At 42.8% G+C, this 25,823-nt stretch overlaps 1 protein-coding gene across 1 annotated transcript in view; it reads right to left on the bottom strand.

Moving 5' to 3' along the window:
- Positions 1-25,823, bottom strand: part of LOC145357883 (glutamate decarboxylase 2-like) — a 126,897-nt gene that overhangs the window by 66,443 nt on the left and 34,631 nt on the right. Inside the window, exons 4-5 of the mRNA XM_080211444.1 lie at positions 18,803-19,036; positions 8,008-8,098 (exon numbers count right to left, since the gene is read on the bottom strand). Of these exons, the coding sequence (XP_080067570.1) occupies positions 8,008-8,098; positions 18,803-19,036 (325 nt within the window). The remainder of the gene's footprint in view (positions 1-8,007; positions 8,099-18,802; positions 19,037-25,823) is intronic.

The raw sequence follows: 25,823 nt of genomic DNA, 5'->3' as shown, positions 1-25,823 counted from the left end.
CTTGATGGTTTGAGTTATAAGGAGAGGCTGGATAGGTTGGGACTTTTTTCTCTGGAGCATAGAAAACTGAGGGGTGATCTTATAGAGGTCTATAAAATAATGAGGAGCATAGATTAGCTCGATAGTCAATATCTTTTCCCAAAGGTAGGGGAGTCTAAAACTAGGGGTGTAAGTTTAAGGTGAGAGGGGAGAGATATAAAAGTGTCCAGAGGGGCAATTTTTTCATACAGAGAGTGGTGAGTGTCTAGAACAAGCTGGAACAAGGTAGTAGTGGAGGCAGGTACAATTTTGTCTTTTAAAAAGCTTTTAGACAGGATAAGGAGGTGAAGGAAAGTGTTAAATTAAAAGCGGATGCGTTTAGAGTAGCTAAGAGTAGTGGGTGAGAAGAGGATTGGGAGAGGTTTAAATGTCAACAAAGAATGACAAAGAAGTCGATAAAGAAGGGTAGGATAAACTATGAAGCTGGGCTAGCACTTAATATAAAAAAGGATAGCAAGAGTTTTTATAAATACATAAAAAGGAAGAGGCTGGCTAGGGTGAACGTTGGACCCTTAGAGGATGAGAGGGGGGACTTAGTGGTAGGGGATGGGGTAATGGCTGAGGCCCTGAATAACTTTTTTGTTTCGGTCTTCACGGAGGAGGACGTGAATAATTTGTCGGGTGTTAGCGATGGAAAGATGGTAGGAGTGGAGGGCCTGAATGACATTATTGTTACTAGAGAGGCGGTGCTTGACAGACTGGAGGGACTGATTGTGGACAAGTCCCCAGGACCGGATGGAATGCATCCAAGGATTCTGAAGGAAATGGCGGAGGTGATAGTGGATGCCTTGGTGATTATTTTCCAAACGTCGCTGGATTCCGGGGAAGTGCCAGAAGATTGGAAAACGGCTAATGTTACGCCGTTGTTTAAGAAGGGTGGCAGGCAAAAGGCGGGGAATTATAGGCCGGTTAGTTTAACGTCTGTTGTAGGAAAAATGTTAGAATCCGTGATCAAGGAGAAAATAGCGAGGCATCTTGAGGAGAATTGTTTGATAGAGCAGACGCAGCACGGTTTCGCTAAGGGGAAGTCGTGTCTGATGAACTTATTGGAGTTCTATGAGGATGTGTCTAGGGCGGTGGATAGAGGAGAGCCGGTGGATGTGGTCGTTCTTGATTTTCAGAAGGCGTTTGACAAGGTGCCTCACAAGAGGTTATTGCAGAAGGTCAGGGGGCATGGAGTTGGGAGTAGGGTGTTAGCGTGGATAGGGGATTGGCTGTCAAATAGGAGGCAGAGAGTGGGGGTCAATGGGTGCTATTCGGATTGGCGGTTGGTGACTAGTGGAGTGCCCCAGGGGTTGGTGCTGGGGCCTCAGCAATTCACCATTTATATAGATGATCTGGAGGAGGGAACAGAGTGTATGGTGTTGAAATTTGCTGATGACACCAAGATTGGTGGAACGGCAAATTGTGCGGAGGGTGTGGAGAGTCTGCAGAAGGATCTAGATAGGCTGGGCAAATGGGCCAGGAACTGGCAAATGGAATTTAATGTTGGCAAATGTGAGGTTGTCCACTTTGGTAGGAATAATGGTAGGAAGGACTATTACTTACGTGGCGAAAAATTGCAGCATGCGACGGTGCAGAGGGACCTCGGGGTCCTTGTGCATGAGTCGCAAAAACCCAGCTTGCAGATGCAGCAGGTGGTCAGGAAGGCGAATGGGATGCTGGCCTTCATAGCGAGGGGGATTGAATATAAAAGTAGGGAGGTCTTGCTGCAGCTGTATAGGGCACTGGTGAGGCCGCAGCTGGAGTACTGTGTGCAGTTTTGGTCGCCGCACTTATGCAAGGATATTTTGGCCTTGGAGGGAGTGCAGAGGAGGTTTGCTAGGTTGATTCCGGAGTTGAGGGGGTTGAACTATGAGGAGAGGCTGAATAAACTAGGCTTGTGCTCGTTAGAGTTTAGAAGAATGAGGGGAGATCTCATTGAAACATATAAGATGTTGAATGGGATGGATAGGATAGAGGTGGAGAGGCTCTTCCCGCTCAGAAAGGACAGTAGGACTAGAGGGCACAGCCTCAGGATAAAGGGGGGGTGGTTTAGAACAGAGTTGAGGAAGGGGTCATGAGAAGGCCTTGGCGGGTAAGATTAAGGAGAATCCCAAGGCCTTCTATAAATATGTGAAAGGTAAAAGGATGAGAAGAGAAGGGATAGGACCTATAAAAGGTGAAGGGGGGGAAAGGTCTGTGTGGAACCAGAAGAAATGGCAGAGGTGCTTAATGAGTACTTTGCCTCAGTATTCACGGTGGAAGCTGATCTGGGAGATTTTGCTACGGATTTTCAGCAGATGGAAAAGATTGAGTATGTGGATATTAAGGAGGAGGATGTGTTAGAACTTTTGAATTCTATCAAGATAGATAAGTCGCCGGGACCAGATGGGATGTACCCCAGGATACTGTGGGAGGCGAGGGAAGTGATTGCAGAGCCCCTGGCGATGATCTTTGCGTCGTCAATGGAGACGGGAGAGGTTCCGGAAGATTGGAGGATTGCGGATGTAGTTCCTATTTTCAAGAAAGGGAACAGAGATAGCCCGGGAAATTACCGACCGGTGAGTCTGACCTCAGTGGTTGGTAAGCTGATGGAGAGGCTTCTGAGGGACAAGATTTACGAGCATTTGGAGAGGTTTGACATGATCAGAAATAGTCAGCATGGATTTGTCAAGGGCAGGTCGTGCCTTACGAGCCTAGTTGAGTTCTTCGATAATGTGACTGAACACACTGACGAAGGAAGTGCAGTGGACGTGGTGTACATGGACTTCAGCAAGGCGTTTGATAAGGTCCCCCATGCAAGACTTCTTGAGAAGGTGAGAGGGCATGGGATCCAAGGGGCTTTGGCCTTGTGGATCCAGAACTGGCTTGCCTGCAGAAGGCAGAGAGTGGTTGTGGATGGGTCTTTTTCGGCATGGAGGTCAGTCACCAGTGGAGTGCCCCAGGGATCTGTTCTAGGACCCTTGCTGTTTGTCATTTTCATAAATGACCTACATGAGGAAGTGGAGGGATGGGTAAGTAAGTTTGCTCATGACAAGAAGGTCGGTGGTGTTGTGGATGGTCTGGAAGGACGTCAAAAGTTGCAGCAGGACATAAATAGGATGCAGGACTGGGCGGAGAAGTGGCAGATGGACTTCAACGCGGATAAATGTGTAGTCGTTTATTTTGGCAGAACCAATGGGATGAACGAGTACACTATCAAGGGCAAGAGTCTTCGTAGTGTTGAAGAGCAGAAGGATCTTGGGGTCTGGGTCCACAGGACTCTTAAATCGGCCTCGCAGGTGGAGGATGTGGTCAGGAAGGCGTATGGTGTACTGGCCTTCATTAATCGAGGGATTGAGTTTAGGAATCGGGAGGTAATGCTGCAACTTTATAAGACCCTTGTCAGGCCTCATTTGGAGTACTGTGCGCAGTTCTGGTCGCCTCACTATAGGAAAGATGTAGAAGCTATTGAAAGGGTAAAGAGGAGATTTACAAGGATGTTGCCTGGACTGGGAGGCATGCCTTATGAAGTTAGGTTGAGGGAGCTGGGACTCTTTTCCCTGGAGAGACGAAGGTTGAGAGGCGACCTGATAGAAGTTTATAAGATGTTGAGAGGAATAGATAGGGTGGATTCTCAGAGGCTATTTCCCCAGGTTGACATGGTCGCTATGAGAGGACACAGATTTAAGGTGCGGGGAGGAAAGTACAGAAGTGATGTTAGGGGTAAGTTTTTCACTCAGAGGGTGGTGAGTGAATGGAATCGGCTGCCGTCAGTGGTGGTGGATGCAAACTCGCTGGGGTCTTTTAAAAGACTTCTGGATGAGTATATGGGGTTTAATGGGATTGGGGGTTATAGATAGGTCTATAGATTGGTAGGTGTTGATGTGATCGGCGCAACTCGTGGGCCGAAAGACCTGTTTGTGCTGTAGTGTTCTATGTTCTATGAACTTCTTCACTCAAAGGGTGGTGAACCTCTGGAATTCTCTGCCTGTTGAAGTGGTGAAGGCTGCCTCGCTCATTATTTTTAAGACGCGGGTTGATAGGTTTTTGATAGGCAAGGGGATTAAGGGTTATGGGGAGAGGGCGGGAAAGTAGAACTGAGCAGCGACAGATCAGCCATGATCTTATTGAATGGCGGGGCAGGCTCGAAGGGCTAGATGGCCTACTCCTGCTCCTATTTCTTATGTTCTTATATATTATGGGTAAGATGGGCATAGAGGGATATGGACCAAATGTGGGCAATTGGGACTAGCTTAGGGGTTTAAAAAAAAAGGGCAGCATGGACAAGTTAGGCCGAAGGACCTGTTTTCATGTTGTAAACCTCTATGACCCTATGACTCTAAACTGCTTCTCCCAAAGGGTTGTGAATCTGTGGAACTCACTACCCCAAAGTGCGATGGATGCTGAGATAGTGAGTAAATTTAAGAGGGAGTCAGACAAATTTTTAATTGGTAATGGGTTGAATGGTTATGGGGAGAAGGCAGGAAAATGGGGATGAGGAGCATATCAGCCAAGATTGAATGGCAGAGAGGACTCAATGCACCGAATGGCCTAATTCTGCTCATATATCTTACGAACGCAGAGAGCATAACAAGCATGAATAGAACTGGGCCAATGTCTAACTCCGCATCCACCCAACATTTTTGTCACCTTGAACCTGGCACAGGATGAAGTGGGCACAACTCCAGCCTTCCCTGAGATCAAAATAATAGATGGATGGGTTGAATTTCTGAAGCCAGAAATATAATGCAATAGCCCAACTCACACTTCCCAAATCGTAGATACAGATTCAGCCCTATCACATTATACAGAAAAGGTAAATCCAAGACTACCTTAAGTTAACTGGTGAGAGTAGAACAATGTGACACAGGTTCAAACTAAAAAGGTAAATTTATTACAGACCAGGTAGCTTTTCACTCTTGCAATGTATTTCTAGATGGATTAGTGGAGGCAAAAACCTCTGAGATCATGATGCTATAGCTAAGAAAGCCACCAATGCCTCTACTTTCTCAGGAGGCTAAGGAGTTTGGTATGCCCACTATGACTTTCAATGACTTCTACCATAGATGCACCATAGAAAGCATGTTTTCTGGTTGTATCACAGCTTGGTATGGCTCCTGCTGTGTCCAAGACTGCAAGAAACCACAAGGGGTCAAGAATGAAGCCCAGTCCATCACTCAAACCCCCAGCCTCCCATTCATTGACTCTGTCTACACTTCCCACTGCCTCAGAAAAGCAGCCAGCAGAATCAAGGACTCCACACACCCTAGACATACTTTCTTCCACTTTTTTCAATCGGGAAAAAGCCACAAAAGTCTGAGATCACATACCTACTGACTCGAGAACAGCTTCTTCCCTGTGCCACCAAATGTTTGAATGGACCTACATTACACGAAGTTGATCTTTCTCTGCACCCAAGTTATGGCTGTAACACTACATTCTACACTCTCTCCTTTCCTTCTCTATGAATGATATGCTTTGAATGTATAGTATGTAAGAAACAATACTCTACTGTATACCAACGTGAAAAAATAATAAATCAAATCAATGATTGTGAATGGGAGGCTTGCAGAGGCATTGGGGAGAGGGGAATTTTATTGTCTTTCTGGAAGATACATTTAGATTGGTCGAATTGATCATCCCCAAGTACATTTTGATAATTAAAGGGAGTGAGCAGGAGGGTAGGGTAAAACGATTGGTTCAATAATGAAAATGCTGGCGCAAATCTGATGGATCAAATGGCTGGTTTCTGTGTTGCAGCATTCAATGGTTTTATTACAGTGCTGCTGCTTGAACTAGGGTTGCCAATTGTGGCATTGACATGATATAAATGCAGCACATGTTTTGTTAAGAAAACATGAATTAAGACCACTCTGTATGACAATTATTAGCCCATTAGAAAAGAGCAGGAATGCATACAATATAACTGCAATTGGAAAGACTGGTAACACTAGCTATGCCTACTCTGAATGTGTTGTTCAGAAAGGCAAGGCAGCTAAACACATTCACTTTAAAGAGTCAATCAAACTTTACGGAACTGCCATCATTAGAATTAAACATGTAGTGAAGGAAAACATGATATTCATTTCGTCAAAACATCTTATATAAAATCAAAAAAGCTAGAAAGATTCAGGCCAAGCTGTATCAAAATATCTTATTTGATTACCATTACAACTCCTGTTTTATTCTATGACTTGAACATGTTAAAATTAGTCCATTAAATGTTATTTTTGATTATCTCTCAGAACCAGCCTTGATAGACCTCTATTCATCCCTCAGAAGTTTTTCTGAAGTCCATCCTGTTTAGTAGGAGACAAGTACAATTTGACTCAATCCAATACTATCAATCATTAGCTTATCTTATTTTCTTGACGCTATTAATGGTTCCCTCTCACCATGTACTGTCTTGCTTTTTTTCAAGCCTGCTATCATCACCCCACTCTGAAAAAAACCTGTGACCCCTCCGTCCTTGCAAACTACTGATCCATCTCCAATCTCTCAATCCACTCCAAAGACCTTGAACTTGTGTTGTCACCTCTCAAAATTGCACCTATCATTGCTTGAACTCCATGTTTAACCCTCTCTAGTCAGGTTTCCCTCCCCCCACCGTACTACCAAAATGGTTCTTATCAGACTCAAATTATATCCTATGAGGCTGTAAAAAAAAAGTAAACTGACCTTCCCTGACATGTTTGCAATTTTTGACAGTTGACCACTCCAGCCTCTTGTGAGCCCTTTTCACTATTATCCAGCTGGGTGAACAACACTCACCTGGCTCTATGCTCAACTGACCAGTCGCAGCCAGGGAATCACCGGCACTTGTTTTTCTTTACACTCCAGCTCTGCTACCTCTGGTTTTCCCCAAGTATCTACCCTTGGCCCCCTGCCATTTAAAATCTACTTGCTGATCCTCAGCAGTATCACAAGCACAATCTTATTACTTATTTCAGCAGGGTCTCAACATCAGCTGTAAATGTGTGTCAATAATATACCAAGTCATACCAGTAGGACTTCCCTCCATTGAATATAAACATTGTTTTTGTGTTTTGCAACTCTTCATTTACATCTTGCAGCAGTGTGATAAAAATCATCAGTTCACCCAAAGGCCCCATTAGAAAAATGTTTGCAAAAAGGTTTGTGAAGACAATGCTGCTGTAAGGGTTTGTCACATAAAGTTCACATAATTTAACACTAGCACACATGTGCAACCCAGAACACAAATCATAGAATTACAGAATTCCAACAGTGTAGAAAGAGACCATTCATTGTGTCTGCACTGACTCTCCGACAGGGCAACTTACCCAGGCCCTATCCCCGTAAACCCACATATTCACCCCATTAATTCCCCTAAACTATACATCTTGGGACACTAAGGGGCAACCTAGCAAGGCTATTCCATCTAACCTGCACAGATTTGAACCATGGGTGGAAATTGGAGCATCTGAACGAAACTCACGCAGACTCGGGGAGAATGTGCAAGCTCCACACCGACAGTCACCCAAGGCCGAAATTGTACCCGAGTCCCTGGTGCTGTGAGGCAGCAGTGTTAACCACTGTGCCACTGTGCTGCCCTCAATAGCTTACTGCTGCTCCTCTCCAAACATATTCAGTGCTCAGGGGCCAAATACTCTTTCAGAAACTAAAAGCTGTCATATACAATGTGGGTCATATTTTAAAATAAAACCCCCTTGATCTCCTGAGGATTGTCACTCTTGTTTGGGCATGGCTTTGCAGCTATCCGCTTTACAGCAGGACTGCTCAGGCTCTGAGCATTGGCAAGATAAATGAATCAAGGACAGATATTAGCTTGGAGGCAGTTCTGGTCCTCACTCAAGAAATGTGCTTTTCTTTCATATCGTAGGGCGAATAATTTCACTGACTTGCAAAGAACAAATGAGTTGAAGTATCTCACAGGTTAAGGAGATATAAAATCAATCACTGACGTTTGATACAAAGCAAAGATACTTTATATAATTCACAATGCAGCAGTATTGACACACTTACATGTTAGTATTAGCAGTGGAGGTAAGCCAATCCGCAGCAAGGCCAACCATATCTAATCCTGTTGAAAGCTGGTTGAAATATCTAGGATGGCCTGTGTGAACAAACAATAACAGCTGGATATTAATGTCAATTTGTGGTTGTTTGCCTTAAGTGTGTTGAGTTAAAAAAGGCCCTTTCCTAGGAAGTCTACCGCAAAATATTGAATGCTTGTATAATAGACCACCTCCAAATACCCATTTGATAATACCTTTGAGTATTGAGTCTGCAGCATTTATATTGCAGTGTAGATTCTGTGATGCTGAGGTAACAACCAATAAACTGTCTTTCACATGCACAATTGTTTTGCAGTAACAGTTCACTTCCCCATTGCTGAACCAATGCTGCATCGAGAGTTCACTGTAGTAGGACTATTTAACAAGGTTCATGCATGATTGTTGAAAAAGAAATATTGAAGTTCAACCTGACATAAAGATATAACACATCATCATTGTGACTTGAGTGAACACACAGGGCTAGATTTTGCCAAATTGTGATGACGAGGGGTCCCTTTAAAAATGGTGGTTAGGTCCTGATTGTGGGATTCCCAACTCCATTTCTGGGTAACCTCTCTTAAACAGTATAAAACTCATCACATTTCTCCCTCTCTTTTACACTGAAGAAGAATCACATGGACTCAAAACTTTTCCCGTTCCACAGGCGATGTGACACCTTTTGAGTTTGCCAGCATTTTCTGGGTTTCTTTCCCCATTTTTGGATTGTCTTTAAAAGGTTTGGACCAGTTTTGGTCATAAGCCTGCACCTGGCACTCCCAACCTGGCCGACTCCATTGTAGAGATTGCCATGGCTTACTCCCCTGCAGTGGAGTTGGGCCAAGTTTTTAAACAGAGGTGCTGTGAATCATCTGCATGAAGGGATCTTGTAAAAGGACAGGTAAATTCAAAAGAATCTTCTTATGCCTCCACGTCAAGGTAAGGCCCACATCCACACCATGCCCCCTATACCCCATTTGCCAAGCTATGCCCCCCCACCAACACTAACCCCCATTTCTCTTTATTTTCTCTATGCTAAACTATGGCATTTCCGTTCACCACTCCACATTGTATAGAACAAATGAACCCTATAGTGACAGTACGGCGTGTAAAAAATCTTTGAAAAAAATCATTCATTGCTTTCTACCATGTTAAAAATGTCCTTTAACTACAGGACAATTAAAGTGTTAATCATCTCAACCCTTTAAAGTATCAATAACAGAAACTGCATGCCCTTGCACTCTCTTAGCCTTGTATAAATAAACAGTGCATTTGACAGCAGAGATCAGAGGCTAATGACAGGCTAGTCGATTTCTGGGCTTTCAGGCAAGTGACATTATAATGCTTGGCTGAAAATGCAGATATCCATTAGAGTACTGAAACACTCAAGTTCCAGAGGAAACATTGTTTAATTGACAGCTTTGGTCTCTGTTCTCTGCTGCATATCTCACAATGTTATCAATACTTTAAAGGCCCTGGATGTTTGACAATATTATTGGGCTGTAGTGCAATGATTTTTTTAACATAGTGGAAAGTAATTAATGGCTTACTGTTTTTTAAGCTTTTTTGTTTACACATTGAAATGTCGCAATTGATTTTTAGAGTGCATGCTATGTCAACAGGCAGGGAAGTGACCTTGTCTAATATAGGGGCATGAGGGCCTTAAAGTGGGGGGGAGGGGGGGTGGGGTTGGCGGTAGAGGAATGAGGACTGGAGGATTTCTTCTTATTTTAATTGGGACAAAGTTTCATAGAAGCAAGGTGGGTCTCCACAGTGGGACCCAACAACCAGGTTTGCACAGTGGTTAGCACTGCTGTCTCACAGTGCAAGGGAACCAAGTTCAATTCCGGTCTTGGGTGATTCTCTATGTGAAAATTGCACATTCTCCCCGTGTCTGCGTGGGTTTCCTCTAGGTGCTCCAGTTTCCTCCCACAGTACAAAGATGTGCAGGTTAGGTGGATTGGCCATGCTAAATTGCCCTTAGTGTCCCAAGATGTGTAGGCTAGATGGATTAGCCATAGTAAATTTGTGGGGATAGGGCGGGGGAGAGGGCATGAGTAAGATACTCTGACAGAGAGTCAGTACAGACTCGATGGGCTGAAAGGCCTCTTTCTGCACTGTACAGATTCTATGATTGTGGCTGTCTTCTGCTTTTTTCCACGGTCATCCAGCTCAACTCCAGTCCATACCTGCCCACATTCCCAGTCAATGATGATCCCTCCTTTTTGAGAATGTTATTTTGAGGCTAGTGTCACCGAGCTGGTGAACTTCCCACCTCCAACTCGCCACCTCAGAGATGAAAATCCAGACCCATAACTTGATTATGTCAACTAGTCATGAACGAAGCCCAGTCCATCACACAAACCAGCCTCCCATCCATTGACTTTGTTTACACTTCTACTCCCTAGTTGGGAAAAGGATACAAAAGTCTGAGATCACGTACCGACTGACACAAGAACAGCTTCTTTCTTGCTGCCATCAGAGTTTTGAATGGACCTATCTCGCATTAAGTTGATCTTTTCCACACCGTAGCTATGATCGCAGAAGGCCTGCTTTCCTTCTCCCCTATGTACTCTATGAATAGTATGCTTTGCCTGTATAACGTGCAAGAATACTTTTCACTATATGCTAATACATATGACAATAATAAATCAAATCAAATCAGTTCCAATTCTACGTTAGATATTTTGTGTCCTCTTTGTACTATATTTAAAACTATTTTAAAGTAGAAGGGTTTCTGTAAGTCATCAGAGTTGCTGGTTCTGTGGAATCTGTCCCTTTCACATTGTTTCTGCATTGTTACACAATGTACATGTACATAACTGAGCAAGGGCAATTGTGGCTGTTGGGAAAGAAACATACAGACTAGTGATACAAAAAAATAGCTGGTGACAACTACTGACTTCCAAGGAGCAGGAAAATGTCACCTCCAGCAATGGCAGTACTGCGTCATTTACATGACAACACTCCCATCAACCTCAGGCTGTCACGTAGCAAGGCTGAAATGTCAAGTATTTCAAAATATCCTTAACTATGTGCCAAACAAATTTCTTTGACTTATCAATTTCAACTGTCTAAAATTAGATGGATTCCACTTGCTTTACTGAATGGTTGTCCATGAGAGGAACTTCTGATGCAAGAATATGGCTCTCTTTTGATCTATGTTTCAATCAAATTTGGAGTTTTAATCATTGTAAAGAAAGGCTTGCTCTTACATAGAACCTTTCAGCCAAAGAAGTATTTTGAAAGTGCAGTCACTGATGTAGTGAGTGAAATGTAGCAGTCAACATGTGCATGACAAGGCCCCTCCCAAACAGCGGTGTGATACCGCAAAAATATGGGAGGATGAATATTGGCCTGGGCAGGGGTTATTACTTCCCTTCTCTTTGTGATAATGCCAGAGGATTTTTTTAAATATCTGCTGGTGAGAGCAGACAGGGCCTGGGTTTGCTGTTTTATCTGAAAAACAGCACTTTGAATAGAGTGGCACCACACTGCAAAGTCGTCTTAGATTTCTACACTTGTGTCTCTGGAGCAACCTTCTCACTCAGCAGCAGGATTGCCACCGACTGAGCCATAACTGTCATTTAACCTGGAGTTTTCAATTGCCTGTGGAGGCAAGATTGGCACAACTACACTTCGAAAAACAGTGCTCCCAGATAGTTTTATTTCAAAGTCCCAATTCTTTTGCAATATGCTGAAATTTTCAAAGGTGGGTGGTGCGGTAAAGTCAGGAATTTGCTCATCGCTCGTTAACAGACCATTAAGTGCTTTGAGGAAATTGTTGACAGGCTGGAGAGGGTCAGAGGTGACTTTTAAATCACAAGTCATCAAATCCTAACAGTCTGATGCATGTTTGTGTTGGGCACAGCATGGAACAAATAAATTATTTATTAAGATGAAATATCTTTGCCACTAGGGCTTATTGATCCAGATTGGGCACAGCACCTCCAAGTTAGTGCTTTGGCTACTTTTGTGTGTGTTGAGACCGTAGTCCTCCACTGCCTCCTGCAAGGCAACAGGCCCTAACATGGCTACCATCTGAAGACTGTGCTCTGGCGGCAGCTCCCACCTCCTGGCAACACTTTTTATTATTCTGTTATGGAACTTGGGTGTCATTGGCTGGGCCTGCATTTATTGGCCTTCCCTCATTACCCTTGAACTGAATGCTTGTTAGGCCATTTCAGGGGGCAGTTGACAGTCAACCACATTGCTATGGGTCTGGAGTCACATGTAAGCCAGACAGGGTAAGATTCCCTTCACTAAAGGACATAAGTAAACTAGATGGGTTTTTCTGACAACCAGTAATGGTTTCATGGTCATCAGTAGATTCTTAATTCCAGAAATTTAAAAATTAAATTCCACCATCTGCAGTGGTGAGATTCGAACTTGGGTCCCCAAAACATTAACTAAGTTTCTGGATTAATAGTCTAGCAACAATACCTCTAAGCCATTGCCTTCTCTTGGTACCAATAATCATCTCTGGCTCAATAATGGCATTTACATTGGTAGATTATTTATCATGTGAGTGTGGTGTGGATTTGGGACCTGGAAATTATTCAGGTGCAGTTTGTGACCATGGATTGAAAATCATGCCCTTGGTGATAAGACTCCAGACAATTTACATTTGCCTTTTCATCAGCATTCCATGGAGTCTCTTCGGACATGTTTTATGTGCATCCTTTCCAGGCTAATAGCAGACTAACTGTTAGTTACAATTATTAACGCTTTAAGACAGACTGGGTGTAATGCAATAAAACTGGATGTAGGACAAAACAGATGTTAAAAGGCATTGTATGCTAAATTGATAAGATTGTTACATTCTATCTGGTTCTATTTGAAGCTGTGGAGCAACGGACAATACAGGATAAAAAGCTCTTCCGACTTGCAGCAGAGAAATGAGAGTTATATCCGGAGTACAGTTGACCAGTTCCTTAACTGGAAAGGCAGTGTATAGAAGGAGAAAATAGAACAATGTATTCTCCTGGGTTGTTTACCCTGAACAAAGTTTAGATATTCAAAAAGATAAGTTACTTTTAAGTGTAATTGAATTTGATCAGTTGTTTTAGCCTTTACAAGTTGGTTCCTTACTGTGATATCACTGTCCATAGAAACATAGAACATAGCAATTAGGAGCAGAAGTAGGAAATTCAGCCCTTCGAGCCTGCCCCGCCACCATTCAGTCAGATCATGGTCAATCTCTTTCTGGTCTTAAATCCACCTCCCTACCTTAATTAGGTCGATGGGAGATCAACTGAAAAATAAACTAATTCCCTCATGTGGTGCTACAATCGATTACAATAAATCTTAACTCCTGTCTCTGCAACCTGAGGCATTCATTCTCAGATAAGGTGATCATCTGTGAGAGACAATTGTTATCATTTCTTCCTCTGAGGCCCAATGGAATTGATTCCAACTTTCTGGCATCCCTATTATAGTTCATACTTTCTTAAACTGTGGGCATTGTCTCCCTAGAACAAAGAACAAAGAACAAAGGAAATTACAGCACAGGAACAGGCCTTTCGGCCCTCCAAGCCATATCCTTCTATTCCCATTTTACTCATGTATTTGTCAAGATGCGCCTTAAAGGTCACGATCATATCTCCTTCCACTACCTCCCCTGGCAGCGAGTTCCAGGCACCCACCACCCTGTGTGTAAAAAGCTTGCCTCATACATCTCCTTTAAACTTTGCCCCTTGCACCTTAAACCCATAGACTCAATGCTGCCAGGAGGGTGACCTTCTGGCACAAGGAGCTGCACTTTCATTTGGTAGTGGGAACCCCAACTTGGAGGCTAGGTCTGGGTTCCAAGCCCACTTGGCTTGTTATAGATATGCCCACTGCTAGTCTGAAACAGGGAGACAATTAAAGGCCAGCCAGGGAAGACAAGCAGGCTCACAAGCTTGGAAGACCCTCCAGCATTCCCAGATCAGCAGCAACACCAGCAGAGGAGTTCCAGCTAATCTGAAGATGGAGAAGGACAGAAGGACATTTTTTGGTTTTAAAATGTGCCACAGCTGCCTGAGCAAAATCCAGGACGGGCAAACCAGTGTGGGCTACCTGCGTTGCTGACGGGAAGCTCCAGTTGTCTTGAGAAAGGTGGTCTATGACTTAAATCAACTTGCCAATAATTGGCTACCTGCTGCTTACTGGCAATTTAATCCTGTCAGTCAAGCCCCTCTGAGAATAGCTTGGGATTGGGATTGTCATAGGGAAGCGACTCAACTGTTGGCAGTGCTAAATTGCATGCTGATCCACTGCCAATCCTGGTCTTGATTGAGAATATTGACTGAGAGTATGCCCTGGATGTTGGAAAACCTCATCCATGTTTAAAACAATCGCCAATAATGATTAAAATGAGTGATAATGATACAAGAACGTTAGAGTAAGTCTCAAGCGATCTCAACTTACTGGGGCATAATGAAAGAGCCTTTTGTACCATTCAACATTTGAAAATGATATTTTTGTGTAAAGCAGGCCAACATGTCGTGCAACTATTGCAAATGAGCTGTTACTTCCAATGTATTGGCTTTTAGTAACCACAGTGATGCAAGTTAATTAACATTCACTGTGCACATTTGGCCTTTTATTTTCTCTGAATCTTTGCATGCAAAAGCAGAGCTATAGTAAAGTGACCAAGCTTAGACCATATAATGTGTGAAAGAGTAGCAATGTAATTTAGTTGTTATTTTAATGGTATAAGGAAAGGAACAGTTTGTCCCATGATTCCAGCTTTATTTGCTATGTCAGTCTGAAGCTTTTGGTGTATTTTAAAGGAACATTATTGCAAGAGGAATTTAAATGTGGGATGGAGTCATTGACTCTGTCAGGTTTACTAATGGAACTTGAGGTCCTGGTTCACGGTACTCCTTTGAATATCACAATCAAATCATGTACTTAATCTTTAATAAGGGACATAAATCATTGTCCACATGCTCCAGTTAATTTCTCTCTTTCACTAACAACCAATCTCTGCCCATTGATGAATGCAGAAACTGCCAGCAGGTGAGAACTATTCTAAACTACTCTAAAACAAAGGAATAAATGGGATAAACAATTGCGTTCATTTCAATCTTAACATTGAATCAGGATAGGCCATTCAGTCCCTCCAGGCCATTCCACGAATTCAATCAGATCATTGCTGACTTGTACCTCAAAGGGATCCATATCCCTTTCTGTTTATGTAAGCTGACTTGTGACACTAATAAAATAAACTTTAAACTTTACCCTTACCCATTAAAAGGGACCTGTGAACAAATCACTATGGAAGTACACATGATTATCTAGCTGAGCGGAGTGATTTCCAGAAATTTAGATAAGGTAAAGTTGACCATTCCCTTTGTGGAGTTGTGAAACGTTGCCCCATCTCCAAAACAGGTGAAAGCTAATGAAAATTAATGTTTTTAATTTATTGTAATAAATAAAAGCATTTAAAAAAAGGCACTAACTTTAAACACATTGGCTGGAATTTTACCGTCCTGCCCACCATGGGAATCGCAGTGGGCGAGGGGCAGATCATGGAAAGGTCTGTTGACCTTAGGCTTCAGAACGAGTGAAGCCATAAAATCCCACCCATGGTGTATATTTAACATTTTAAGAATTCCATTATTTCCCTGCTGCACGTTTCCACCATGCTGGGAGATTAAACGATCTGATCAATGTGATTAATTAGTCTGTGAACTGGGACTAGTGCTTTGTTTCTGATGTGGTGGTTGCATCTTAGAAAACCTGGGAAACAGCAAATGAATTAACTGGGAAGCAGGGGGTTGGGAGACTGTCCTCTTGTCTTTTGAAATTTTTTTTGTCCTGCTCTTTCCTTTCTCCATGATATATAGCACCACAAACTTTGAGGACTGCTGGAATTCAGTCAACCAAGACAACAGAGCCTGAATGTCACTCAAGACTAGGATTCGACCACATAACCATACAGATTACAATCTGGTACTTTACAGATAATGCTACCAGGCCTGCAGAGAAAATGCTCTTGATAAATAGCCTTTCGCTGGAGTAGATAATATGATTTTCACTCTACCATGAATTCAGGTCATGAGTTCAAGGAATGAGTGATACACCAATCCAAAAATCCCTGTGCGATGGGTTATTCTAATTCTCGCTGGGTTGCTGCAGTCACACAGTTCTAACCTGCTTTTCCCATGTAACGTCCATTTCAAAAGTAGTCCTACCTTACTATGGTTTAAAGGAAACCAGTGTGAAATCTTTGTGATAATTATTGTACATGCCTAGACAAAAATTGCACCAAAAGTAATTCTTTGGCACACAACATGCAAGAGTTGTGAATTCATGGCCTGAAATATACCCTCGAGAGCACCTAAAGTCAAAATGGGCAGGAGTGGATTTGAAACCCGCTCGAGAGCACATTGTTAATGCCATTTTACGTTTGGTGGCTCATTAAGGCTCACCCAGGGTGTAATGAGTCTGCTGGGAGGGTCGCTGTGTGGGGAGGGCAGGGAACGTGTTGGGCCCCATGTCCAAATAGGACAAGGCAATGAGGTTTAAAAGCAGAGGAGGCAGCACCCTGAAGGTTGCCAGGAGTTTTGGGGAAGGCTGAGATGCTGCGTGGCTGATGACCAAGAACCTCACTGCTGTCCAGGAATGTCACATGACTTTAATCAGGCAATTGAGGTTGGCCTATTAAAATATGACCTCTCTGATTAAGGGCCAAATTGATAGTGCCGCACAGTGGCACAAGGGTGGCACAGTGGTCAACACTGCTGCCTCACAGTGCCAGAGATTCAGGTTCGATTCCCGGCTTGGGTCATTGTCATGTGGAGTCTGCACATTCTCCCCATGTCTGCTTGGGTTTCCTCCGGGTGCTCCGGTTTCCTCCCACAGTCCAAAGACATGCTGGTTAGGTGGATTGGCCATGCTAAGTTCTCCCTCAGTGTACCTGAATAGGCATCAGTGTGGTGACTAGGGACTTCCACAGTAACTTCACTGCAGTGTTAATGTAAGCCTACTTGTGACGGTGGTAAATAAACTTTTCAATCAGGGAGCCTCTTGCTTTGTACTTAACCAGGCGTGTCAGTTCATCTGGGACCCCTAGTGTAGTTTGCTAACTGAAAGCATGCTGTTTGCTACTGTCAGACTTGTAAATAAAAGGATTTTGGTGAAAGGACTTCTGCCTCTGAGGACTTATTATACATAGAAAGTTGGGTGGGCTATATGCCACAACCTTCTCCCCCCACCCCCCCCTCTCGTTTTACAGTCTACGTTGGTGCAGGAGACCAGCACCAAACTCAACATCCTTATGCCCACGGACGGGAAGAGAAGGCTGCCCCACCTGAGTAAGAAGGCCTGGACTGAGGTGGCTGCTGAGGTCAACAGGCACAATGTTGTGCAGCGCACCTGGTTGCAGAGCTACAGAAGGTTCAACGATGTCCTGCAGTTGGCAAGGGTAAGTGCGGAGATGGCATGGATCTCTGCAGGGAGGTGTAGTTGAGTGTCTGTTCCTCTGTGTGTTCGGGGGTCTGACTGTGTATGCCAACTGGCACTGAAGCTACCGTGTCAAGTATGGGCTGTTAGCACAATAGGCCACCTTGTGTCAGAGGGGGGAGGAGTGCCACAGTGAAATGACCCAATAAATGCCCATATGAGGTGGGGGGGAGGGGGGGAGGGGAAGGGATCTGGAATCAACAATGGAAGCTGAAACACGGATGAGCATTTCTATTGTCCCCTGTCAGGAGAAAACTCATCACAATAAGGTGGATGCATGGCCAAACTCATGGGAGAGTCCCCAGTCCGCCAGTCCTGAATAGAATCAAGAGTGATGCTCTGGATTGCCACCAGCTAGCTCACTATTTTGCTCCTAGTCTGATTGGGATCTGTTATGAACGTAAGTGTATATGTCTCAGATACATCTACCGTAGGTACTGGTGAATTCACACACCCCTCACATCAGAAAGTGAGTTGTCCCAGCCAGCATACCCATTGAAGCTCTAATGCAGATATCACCTTGCGGGGTCTGTCCAATGTCTTGGCAGGCCACCTAGCATGTACAGTGATGATGGTGATTGAATTCACTGATCTTATGCCTTCCTAGCTGAAGGTGAATTGAGTCAATGCATCACTTGCTTCCCTGCATCTCTAAATGTTCCTATTGTCCACCTTGAAGTCTACATCCTGTGTGTTCCCAGGCTAATCCCCCAACTCTTCATTGGAGTCATCTTTCCTGGCCTGTTGTCCTGCCTTGCTCTCCTCAGCCCCCACTGCATTTCCCCACTTGTCAGAACTAGATTCAGAGGAAGTCCCACCAGCAGAGTAAGCTATCCCCATTGGAACAGATACAGAGAACCAGTGTCCTCCAATCCTGAGGAAAACCTTTCAGGGAAGTTCTGAAATGCTGAGTGTCATGTGATATTAAACAATAACTAGGTAACTCAAAGAAAACACTATACTCCCACAGCTATGAACTCTATTACAGAGAAGATACTAGTGCTCTGGGGGATTTTATCCTCTCCTTGGATGAGGAAATTAAAAGAATTTAATGAGTGCCCACATATTTTGCCCATGGGATGATTTACAAAATGCACAGGCAACATAAGATCCCTGTTGATTGTACATTTAATGGTCTTTAATTGTTGGCAGCCGCACATTCCATTTGCAACCATGCTTCCGACCTTGGAATCGTGGGCATGCCCAATGACATCAGGAAACATACCTGATGTCCCATGCGATTGAATGCACATCTGGGGTTGGGTGCTTGCCCCGTCCAGCCAGCCAAAGTTCTGGTCCTTTAAATTTCTTACCTGTTTTCACAGCGTATTTTAGTGTTGTTCTGCAAGTCACCAAAATGTCTTCCAAAGTATTTGGTTGTTCATCCAGCATCCAGTTAAATCCTTCGAGGAGCTCATCAGGATAGTGGAAATCTATCACTTTTGTTGATCTATCAAATGTTTTCAAAATGTATTCAAGTAGAATGTCCAAAACTTGCTCCAAGAAAGTGAAAGTTACTCCTTCTCCATCGCATGCTGGCAGGAGGTCTGTACAGAGAGATAGAAAAAGATAACGAACAAAGAAAAGATTAGTTGTATTTCCACTTTTTCCTTTGTCCTTGCTGAGTGCTTCCTAACACAGATCCTGAGGAGAATAAACAACAGCTCCAGTCCCTTCCACAACTGATATCACTGACTGTCCATTATCTGCCAGCAGGAGATGATATCTGACTGGACTGGAATTAATTATATCAATCGGTTTCCGCATCTGAGGAGGTCTGGCTGAGATCTGACAAAACACTGATGTTGAATGATGCACCACTCTCAAATCTAACCTCATAACTATCCAGTTAGGAGTCAAATATCCACTTACTTGAACGACCATATTGAGCAATGCTCAACACCGAACTGACAATATATCTGTTCCCAAACCAGCTATTTATGCAATGATATAAATGAAATCAAATTTAAGATATAGATAAATGGAAGATTGAGCCTAGAAATGGTTGTCGCTGATATCAGCAGATAAGTGTGCAAATATCTGTTATTACAACACAGGCATTAATTCACTGATTTTAAATTTTCATTGCATTTTCAAATAGAGCAATAAAGGGAAAGTTGTACAGACGCATTTGTCCTATTAATGTTGCCAAATCATTACTATATTTCAAATTTAAACATAATCTGGTGGAAAGAAACATAGTCATTCCTAGAGAGAATTCATTGGAGCTTTGGATACTTTGCCAGAAAATAGACCTAATGAAGTACAACTTAAGTACAACATAAGGTGACAAAATGCAGCGTCAAAGCCTTGCCAGCCTCAAATGGGCAGCACGGTAGCACAGTGGTTAGCACTGCTGCTTCACAGTGCCAGGGACCTGGTTTGATTCTTGGCTTGGGTCACTGCCTGTGTGTAGAATGCACATCCTCCCTGTGTCTGTGTGGTTTTCCTCCAGGTGCTCCGGTTTCCTCCCACATTCTGAAAGACGTGCTGGATAGGTGTGTTGACCTGAACAGATGCTGGACTGTGGTGACTAGGGGAACTTCACAATAACTTCTAACATGCAATGTTAATATAAGTCTTACTTGTGACTAATAAATAAAAAACAAAAAAAAACAAAAGTTCTTCCCATCTGGCTGAAAATTATGGTAATTGCATTAAAATATGAAATGCTGCTCGCTAGAATGTGACATACACTCGAGGAAAATAGAGACTGTGGAAATCCAGAGCCAGCAACCTGAGCACTTAAGCTAGAACCGTGTCTATCGAGAGCTATTGAGTTCTGTGAACCTCTTGGAACGAGTAGATGTTATTTAATCTGCCTTAAAATAGTGGGTACATGCACCACTAAGGGAAAAAAATGGAGTTCTCATCAAAGAGTTCCTTGGAGGAGGAGCCCTTGGGTCTCCCGGAAAAAAAAATTCTGACTGCCCACCTTTTTGTAAGAGCTGTTTTAAAAAAGTAAAGTTAAAATGTATTTATTAGTCACAAGCAGGCTTACATTAATACTGCAATGAAGCTACTGTGAAAACCCTCTAATCGCCACACTCCAGCACCTGTTCGGGTACACTGAGGGAGAATGTAGCATGGTCAATGCACCTAACCAGCACATTTTTCAGACTGTGGGAAGAAACCCAGATCGCACAGAGGAAACCCACACACACAGGGGGAGGCTCCACACAGACAGTGACCCAAGCTGGGAATTGAACTCAGGTCCCTGGCACTGTGGGGCAGCAGTGCTAACCACTGTGCCACCGTGCCACCCCAAGAACTGCTGAGGAAGTCTTCCATCTTGTTTCTTAGAAACCTGGGTTGAAGTCCAAGGTGAGGCCCATTTCTGTTCCTTTGGGGAAGTATAACTGGCATCATCAGAAATAATTTCACTGCCATATACCTGTTCTCAGTAAAATCATAGTGCTCAGAAACTGACATTTAATGGATCACCAGCTGCCTCCGCTGAAGTGGGATTTTGATAGACCCAGAGTATGAAACCCAGAGTGTGCAGGTTAGACCAGATAAGAGTCCATCTAAGCTTGTTGGTCTTGTTTGGATGGTCAGTGTATATCTTTGAAAAGGTGCTGTACCTCTTTGGGAGAGGTAAGGTACGGTCTGGAATATGTAAGGGACCCAATGTGATAAGTAATGCACATTTTGGGTGAGGTAAGGCACGTGTTGAGAGAGGTAAGGCACTTTTAGGATTGTTAAAAGTAAATGTTGTTGTGTGTAAAAACTGCATAAACATATGTCAAAGCTGTCAAAGAACTGTCACACTGTCAAAAAAAAGGTTAAGCTGTCAAGGAATTGTCAAACCTGCCAAGGCTGTTGAAGAACTGTCAAACTGTCAAAAAGAATGATCAAAGTTGTCAAAGAACTGTCAAAGAATTCTAGGCAGGGTGCCATGGAGGAGGTACAAGCAAAGAATGGTGGGTGGGGGTCATTGGTTGGCGTGAGTTGGCATTAGGTTGGCATAGCAGCTATGATTGGGGTATGAAAACATAGAAATTGTTCCTATTTCTATATTCTCCATTATAAATTCCTTTGTTTCTGACATTTGTCTTCACCAAGCTTATCAATGTTCGTGGCTTTGGAAGGCCAATCTAAACATGCATGTCCAAGATTTCTGAGGTTTTCCAGCTCATATTCCAGCCTCGAGACTGATGGACCTCCATTGTTGTCTACCCACAGACCCAAACCTTGCATTGTTACCTGATGCTTGTCATCTGGATGAAGACTAGGCATTTCTAGATCACCCATGATCTGTCAGTTATCCCAATCAATCCCTCTCACTTAAATTTGACATGTCCACTATGACTTGCACCAATTTGTACAGATGCACCCATAGAAATCATCCTCTCCAGATGCATCATGGCTTGGTTTGTCTCCAGACCACAGGAAACTACAAAGAGTTGTGAATGTAGCCCAGTCCATGATGCAAACCAGCCTCCCATCCATTGATTCTGTCTCACTCCCTGCTGCCTCGGAAAAGCAGTCAGCATATTCAAGGACCCCACGTGTCCAGGACGTAATCTCTTGCAGCTTTTTCCATTAAGATGAAGATAAAAAAGTCTGAGCTCATGTACTAACTGACTCAAGAACAGTTTCTTTCCTGCTGCCATCAGAGTTTTGATTGGATCTACCATATATTAAGTTGATTTTCCTCCATACCCTAGCTATGACTGTAACACTATATTTGCACCCTCTCTTTTCCTTCTTCCCTATGTACTCTATGAACAGAATGCTTTGTCTGTATTGCGTGCAAGAAACAATACTTTTTACTGAATATACTGAATATTTACTTGACAATAATAAATCAAATCAAATCAGACTTAGTGGGTCCAAGAATTTTCTAGCCAAGTGTTGATCTGAGCTTTGCAGCAAATATGAGCGCGGTGTAGACACATACCAAATTTAACAAGTCAGTAAGTTATAATAGCAAATGGTAGAGCTATATGATGATTAAATTCATGTAAATTTATTTTTTTCCTTTGACTTTTTTAATGCTCTCTGCAGCAATTAAACAGTTTAATGCCCTGACTATCCTGGAACTGTAACAATATTTGATTTGTACCCATTATTTAATAAAAGCGCCTGCATCTTTGAAAGTAAAGACATTAGTGTACCTTTAAGAGATTTTATCTCATGTTCTCTGCAGCTTTCACAGCCTCAGTTTTCATTGTGATCGTGCTGTCTGTAGAAGTCATTTTATTGCTACTTCAATGGCTTCAATGGAGTTGTTTAGTTTTACTCTGGAATTTTTTATGATCTGCATTGTCAAGAGGAAGATTGGTTGGCAGGTCCTGTGTTTTTGGATAGGTTGTTTCCTTCCTAGTGAATTTAAGGTTTCATTTTCTGTTTGGCTGGCTGCAGTTTTAGTTTTAGAAGGGACATCAAACTGAAAAGAAGTGTTTCTCTCTCTCCTTGATTTTGGAAATTCTACTGGTTAGCTGAAAGCAAGGTTTCTTGCCTTGTAGAAAATTTGGAGTAGAAAATCTGCTGGGTTGACCAGAGAGTCTTTCTGGTGTTCTGGGAAACTATTCTGACTTCCAGCTGTTCTGGGTGTATCCAGAGGGCTGCTAGAAGTTACAAGGCTGAGAAGTCAGTGACCCAATTCTCCAATGAAAGGACTCAGTTCCTTCCTGTGTTAAACCTGTGGAAAGGTTTTGTCTATGGGAAGTTTTGTTTGATTGGAACATTTCAGATATATTTGTTAAGGATTATATATTATCATGTTTGTTTTGTTTAGTTTGTAATTAATATGTTATTGCTAATTCTCTTTCTATACATGTTAACTATATTCTTAAATAAACTTTGTTTGATACAACCTCCTTAGTGGTTTATATGAATCATACCTGAAGTGAAACATGTCATCTAAACTCTAGCTAGATTCAAAGTGGAAAACTTATGATTTGGGCAGACTTCATAAAACACTTTGGAGTTTTATGAATAAGGAGACACTTATAAGATAGATCTTTGTTAAAACTATGTCTGTTCATTTTCATGGAGTGTATTATTCAGGGTCCGTTTCGCTCAGCTGACTGGATAGTTGGTGATGTGGAGCAACACCAACAGCATGAGTTCAGCTCCCATACTGGCTGAGGTTATTCATGAAGGCTGCTCCTTCTCAACCTTGCCCTCACCTGAGGTGTGATGTTCCTCAGGTTAAATCACCACCAGTCACAGCCTGTGGTCAACTGGGACTATGGCGACTTTACCATTATTTTTCCTTCAGGTTTCTGTGTGAGAAATTGAATTGTCTAGTGCTGCTTCTAATGGCATGGTGGAAGCTCACCTTTCTAAGGCAGCATTGGGCAGTGCCCTGGACCACTGTTCACACAGCCCATGTGGTACTCTTCATTGATAAAGGTTCACGCAGTTACACCCCAGCACACATATTGAATTAGCACCATCCTGAATGGTCACATCTAAGGATTGATGTAATGCCAGGATCCAAAATGTGGATATCATGGGCATGAAATTCATTGGCCCTGGTGTTTAGAAGTAGAAATTACAATTCACGATGTGACTATGCCCATTCAGATCAAGGCGGTTAAGACGCTAAATTTGTTTACCAATCTCAGCTGAATGATTTCTGCACAATTTCCTGTGCCTCCGAAACGTAAGATGGAGCATCTGGATATTTAGAGTCAGCCCTGCGTGCCAGGGAATGTTGCTGCATGAATGATGGGTGTTTGGAGCATTGAACACCATTCATCAATTTGTTGCCCCAGTGTACAGGTGGCAAGAATTTAATTGCAGCAATCTTTCGTTCTATTTTCCCTTCAAGAAGCAACTTGCCATCATGAAAAGCAGGCAGCCTACACCATGTGATCTAAGCAATGCTGTCAGCACCACCTACTGTGTACACAGCAACCTAGCAGCACTGTGAGGAGACAAGCACTGGAGGTGCAGGAATTTGCACAGAAGTCATTAAGATAAGTTGATCTGAATAGCTGCAGGGATACCACGAATCACGGTCCTCAAGCACAAAAATTAGGATGAATGAATTTATGTCCCCTATGACATGAAACTGCACTTTTAAGAAATGTGTTTTAATTATGTTTCTCAAAAGGATGTTTCTAGCAGTCCCTGGCAATTTATTGGAGTTGTTTTGTCTGCAGCTAGTATAAATACGTGGGGTTATGGAGCTAGGGCGGAGGTGAGCCTGATTAAGATGCTCTGTTGGAGAGTCGATGCAGACTCAATGGGCCGAATAATGTCATTCTGCACCATAGGGATTCTATGGTTTATGTTCCAACAGAAGTGCTGATGGATGAGGGACATCAGCTGATCAGCAGCAAATGTTTTGAGATTGACTGGATTGACAAAATAATCTTTTAGTTTAGTGTTACTAGGTTATGGTTTATATGTAAAGAATTAAACTTTTGTTCGTCTAACATGGTGATATGACTCAGCCACAATGTTCAGTGGTATTCTCCAAGATTCAGTTTTAGGTCTGTTACTATTTTCTATTCATGACTGATGTATAGGCGGCAGTATTTTTACCTTTTAGATGGTGCAATACCTGGAAAGATAGTAGATAACTATGTGGGCTTCAGGATGACATAATCAGCATGATGAATTGGGAAGAAATGTGATAGATGAGGAGAAGTGTGAAATGTTGCACTTTTGGAAGATTACTGTGGAAAGAAAGCACACTATAAATGGGGAGGCCATGTCTCAAGGCATTATTGTTGGACTATCAATTCAGAAACTCAGTTAATATTCTTGGGGCCTGGGTTTGATTCCTGCCACGGCAGATGGTGGAATTTGAATTCAATAGAAAATATCTGGAATTAAGAATTTATTGAGGACCATGAAACCATCGTCGATTGTTGGAAAAGCCCAACTGGTTCACTAATGTCCTTTAGGGAAGGAAATCTGCTGTCCTTACTTGGTCTGGCTTACATGTGATTCCAGAGCCACAGAAATGTGGTTGACTCTCAACTGTCCTCAGGCAGCTAGGGATGGGCAATAAATGCTGGCCAGCCAGCGACTCCCATGTCCCATGGATGAATTAAAAAAATTTGGAAAATGTAAATGAGCAAAATGACCTGAGTGCTCATGTGTACAAATCATTAAATCTCGTTGACAAGGTGATTGAAGGTAAGTTAATCATTTGAGCTTATAAATTAGGAATAGAATATAAATCTCGCATTAGGCCTCAGTATTGTAGACAATTCTGAGCACTAAATTTCAGAAAAGATTGAAGACCTTAGAAAAGGTACAGCGATGTTATCATGATCAAGGAGCTTCAGGTATGAGGAAGGGTTGGAAGTTATGAAGAGGTGTATTGACACTTCCTCCTTCCGTATTTGGTTATGCTCCTTGAAACAG

The sequence above is a fragment of the Carcharhinus amblyrhynchos genome, chromosome 2 (assembly GCF_965287045.1).
Source record: "Carcharhinus amblyrhynchos chromosome 2, sCarAmb.v2.hapA, whole genome shotgun sequence".
Classification (NCBI taxonomy): domain Eukaryota; kingdom Metazoa; phylum Chordata; class Chondrichthyes; order Carcharhiniformes; family Carcharhinidae; genus Carcharhinus; species Carcharhinus amblyrhynchos.
The sequence above is the reverse complement of the archived record's forward strand: the minus strand, read 5'-3'. Positions and strand labels throughout refer to the sequence as shown.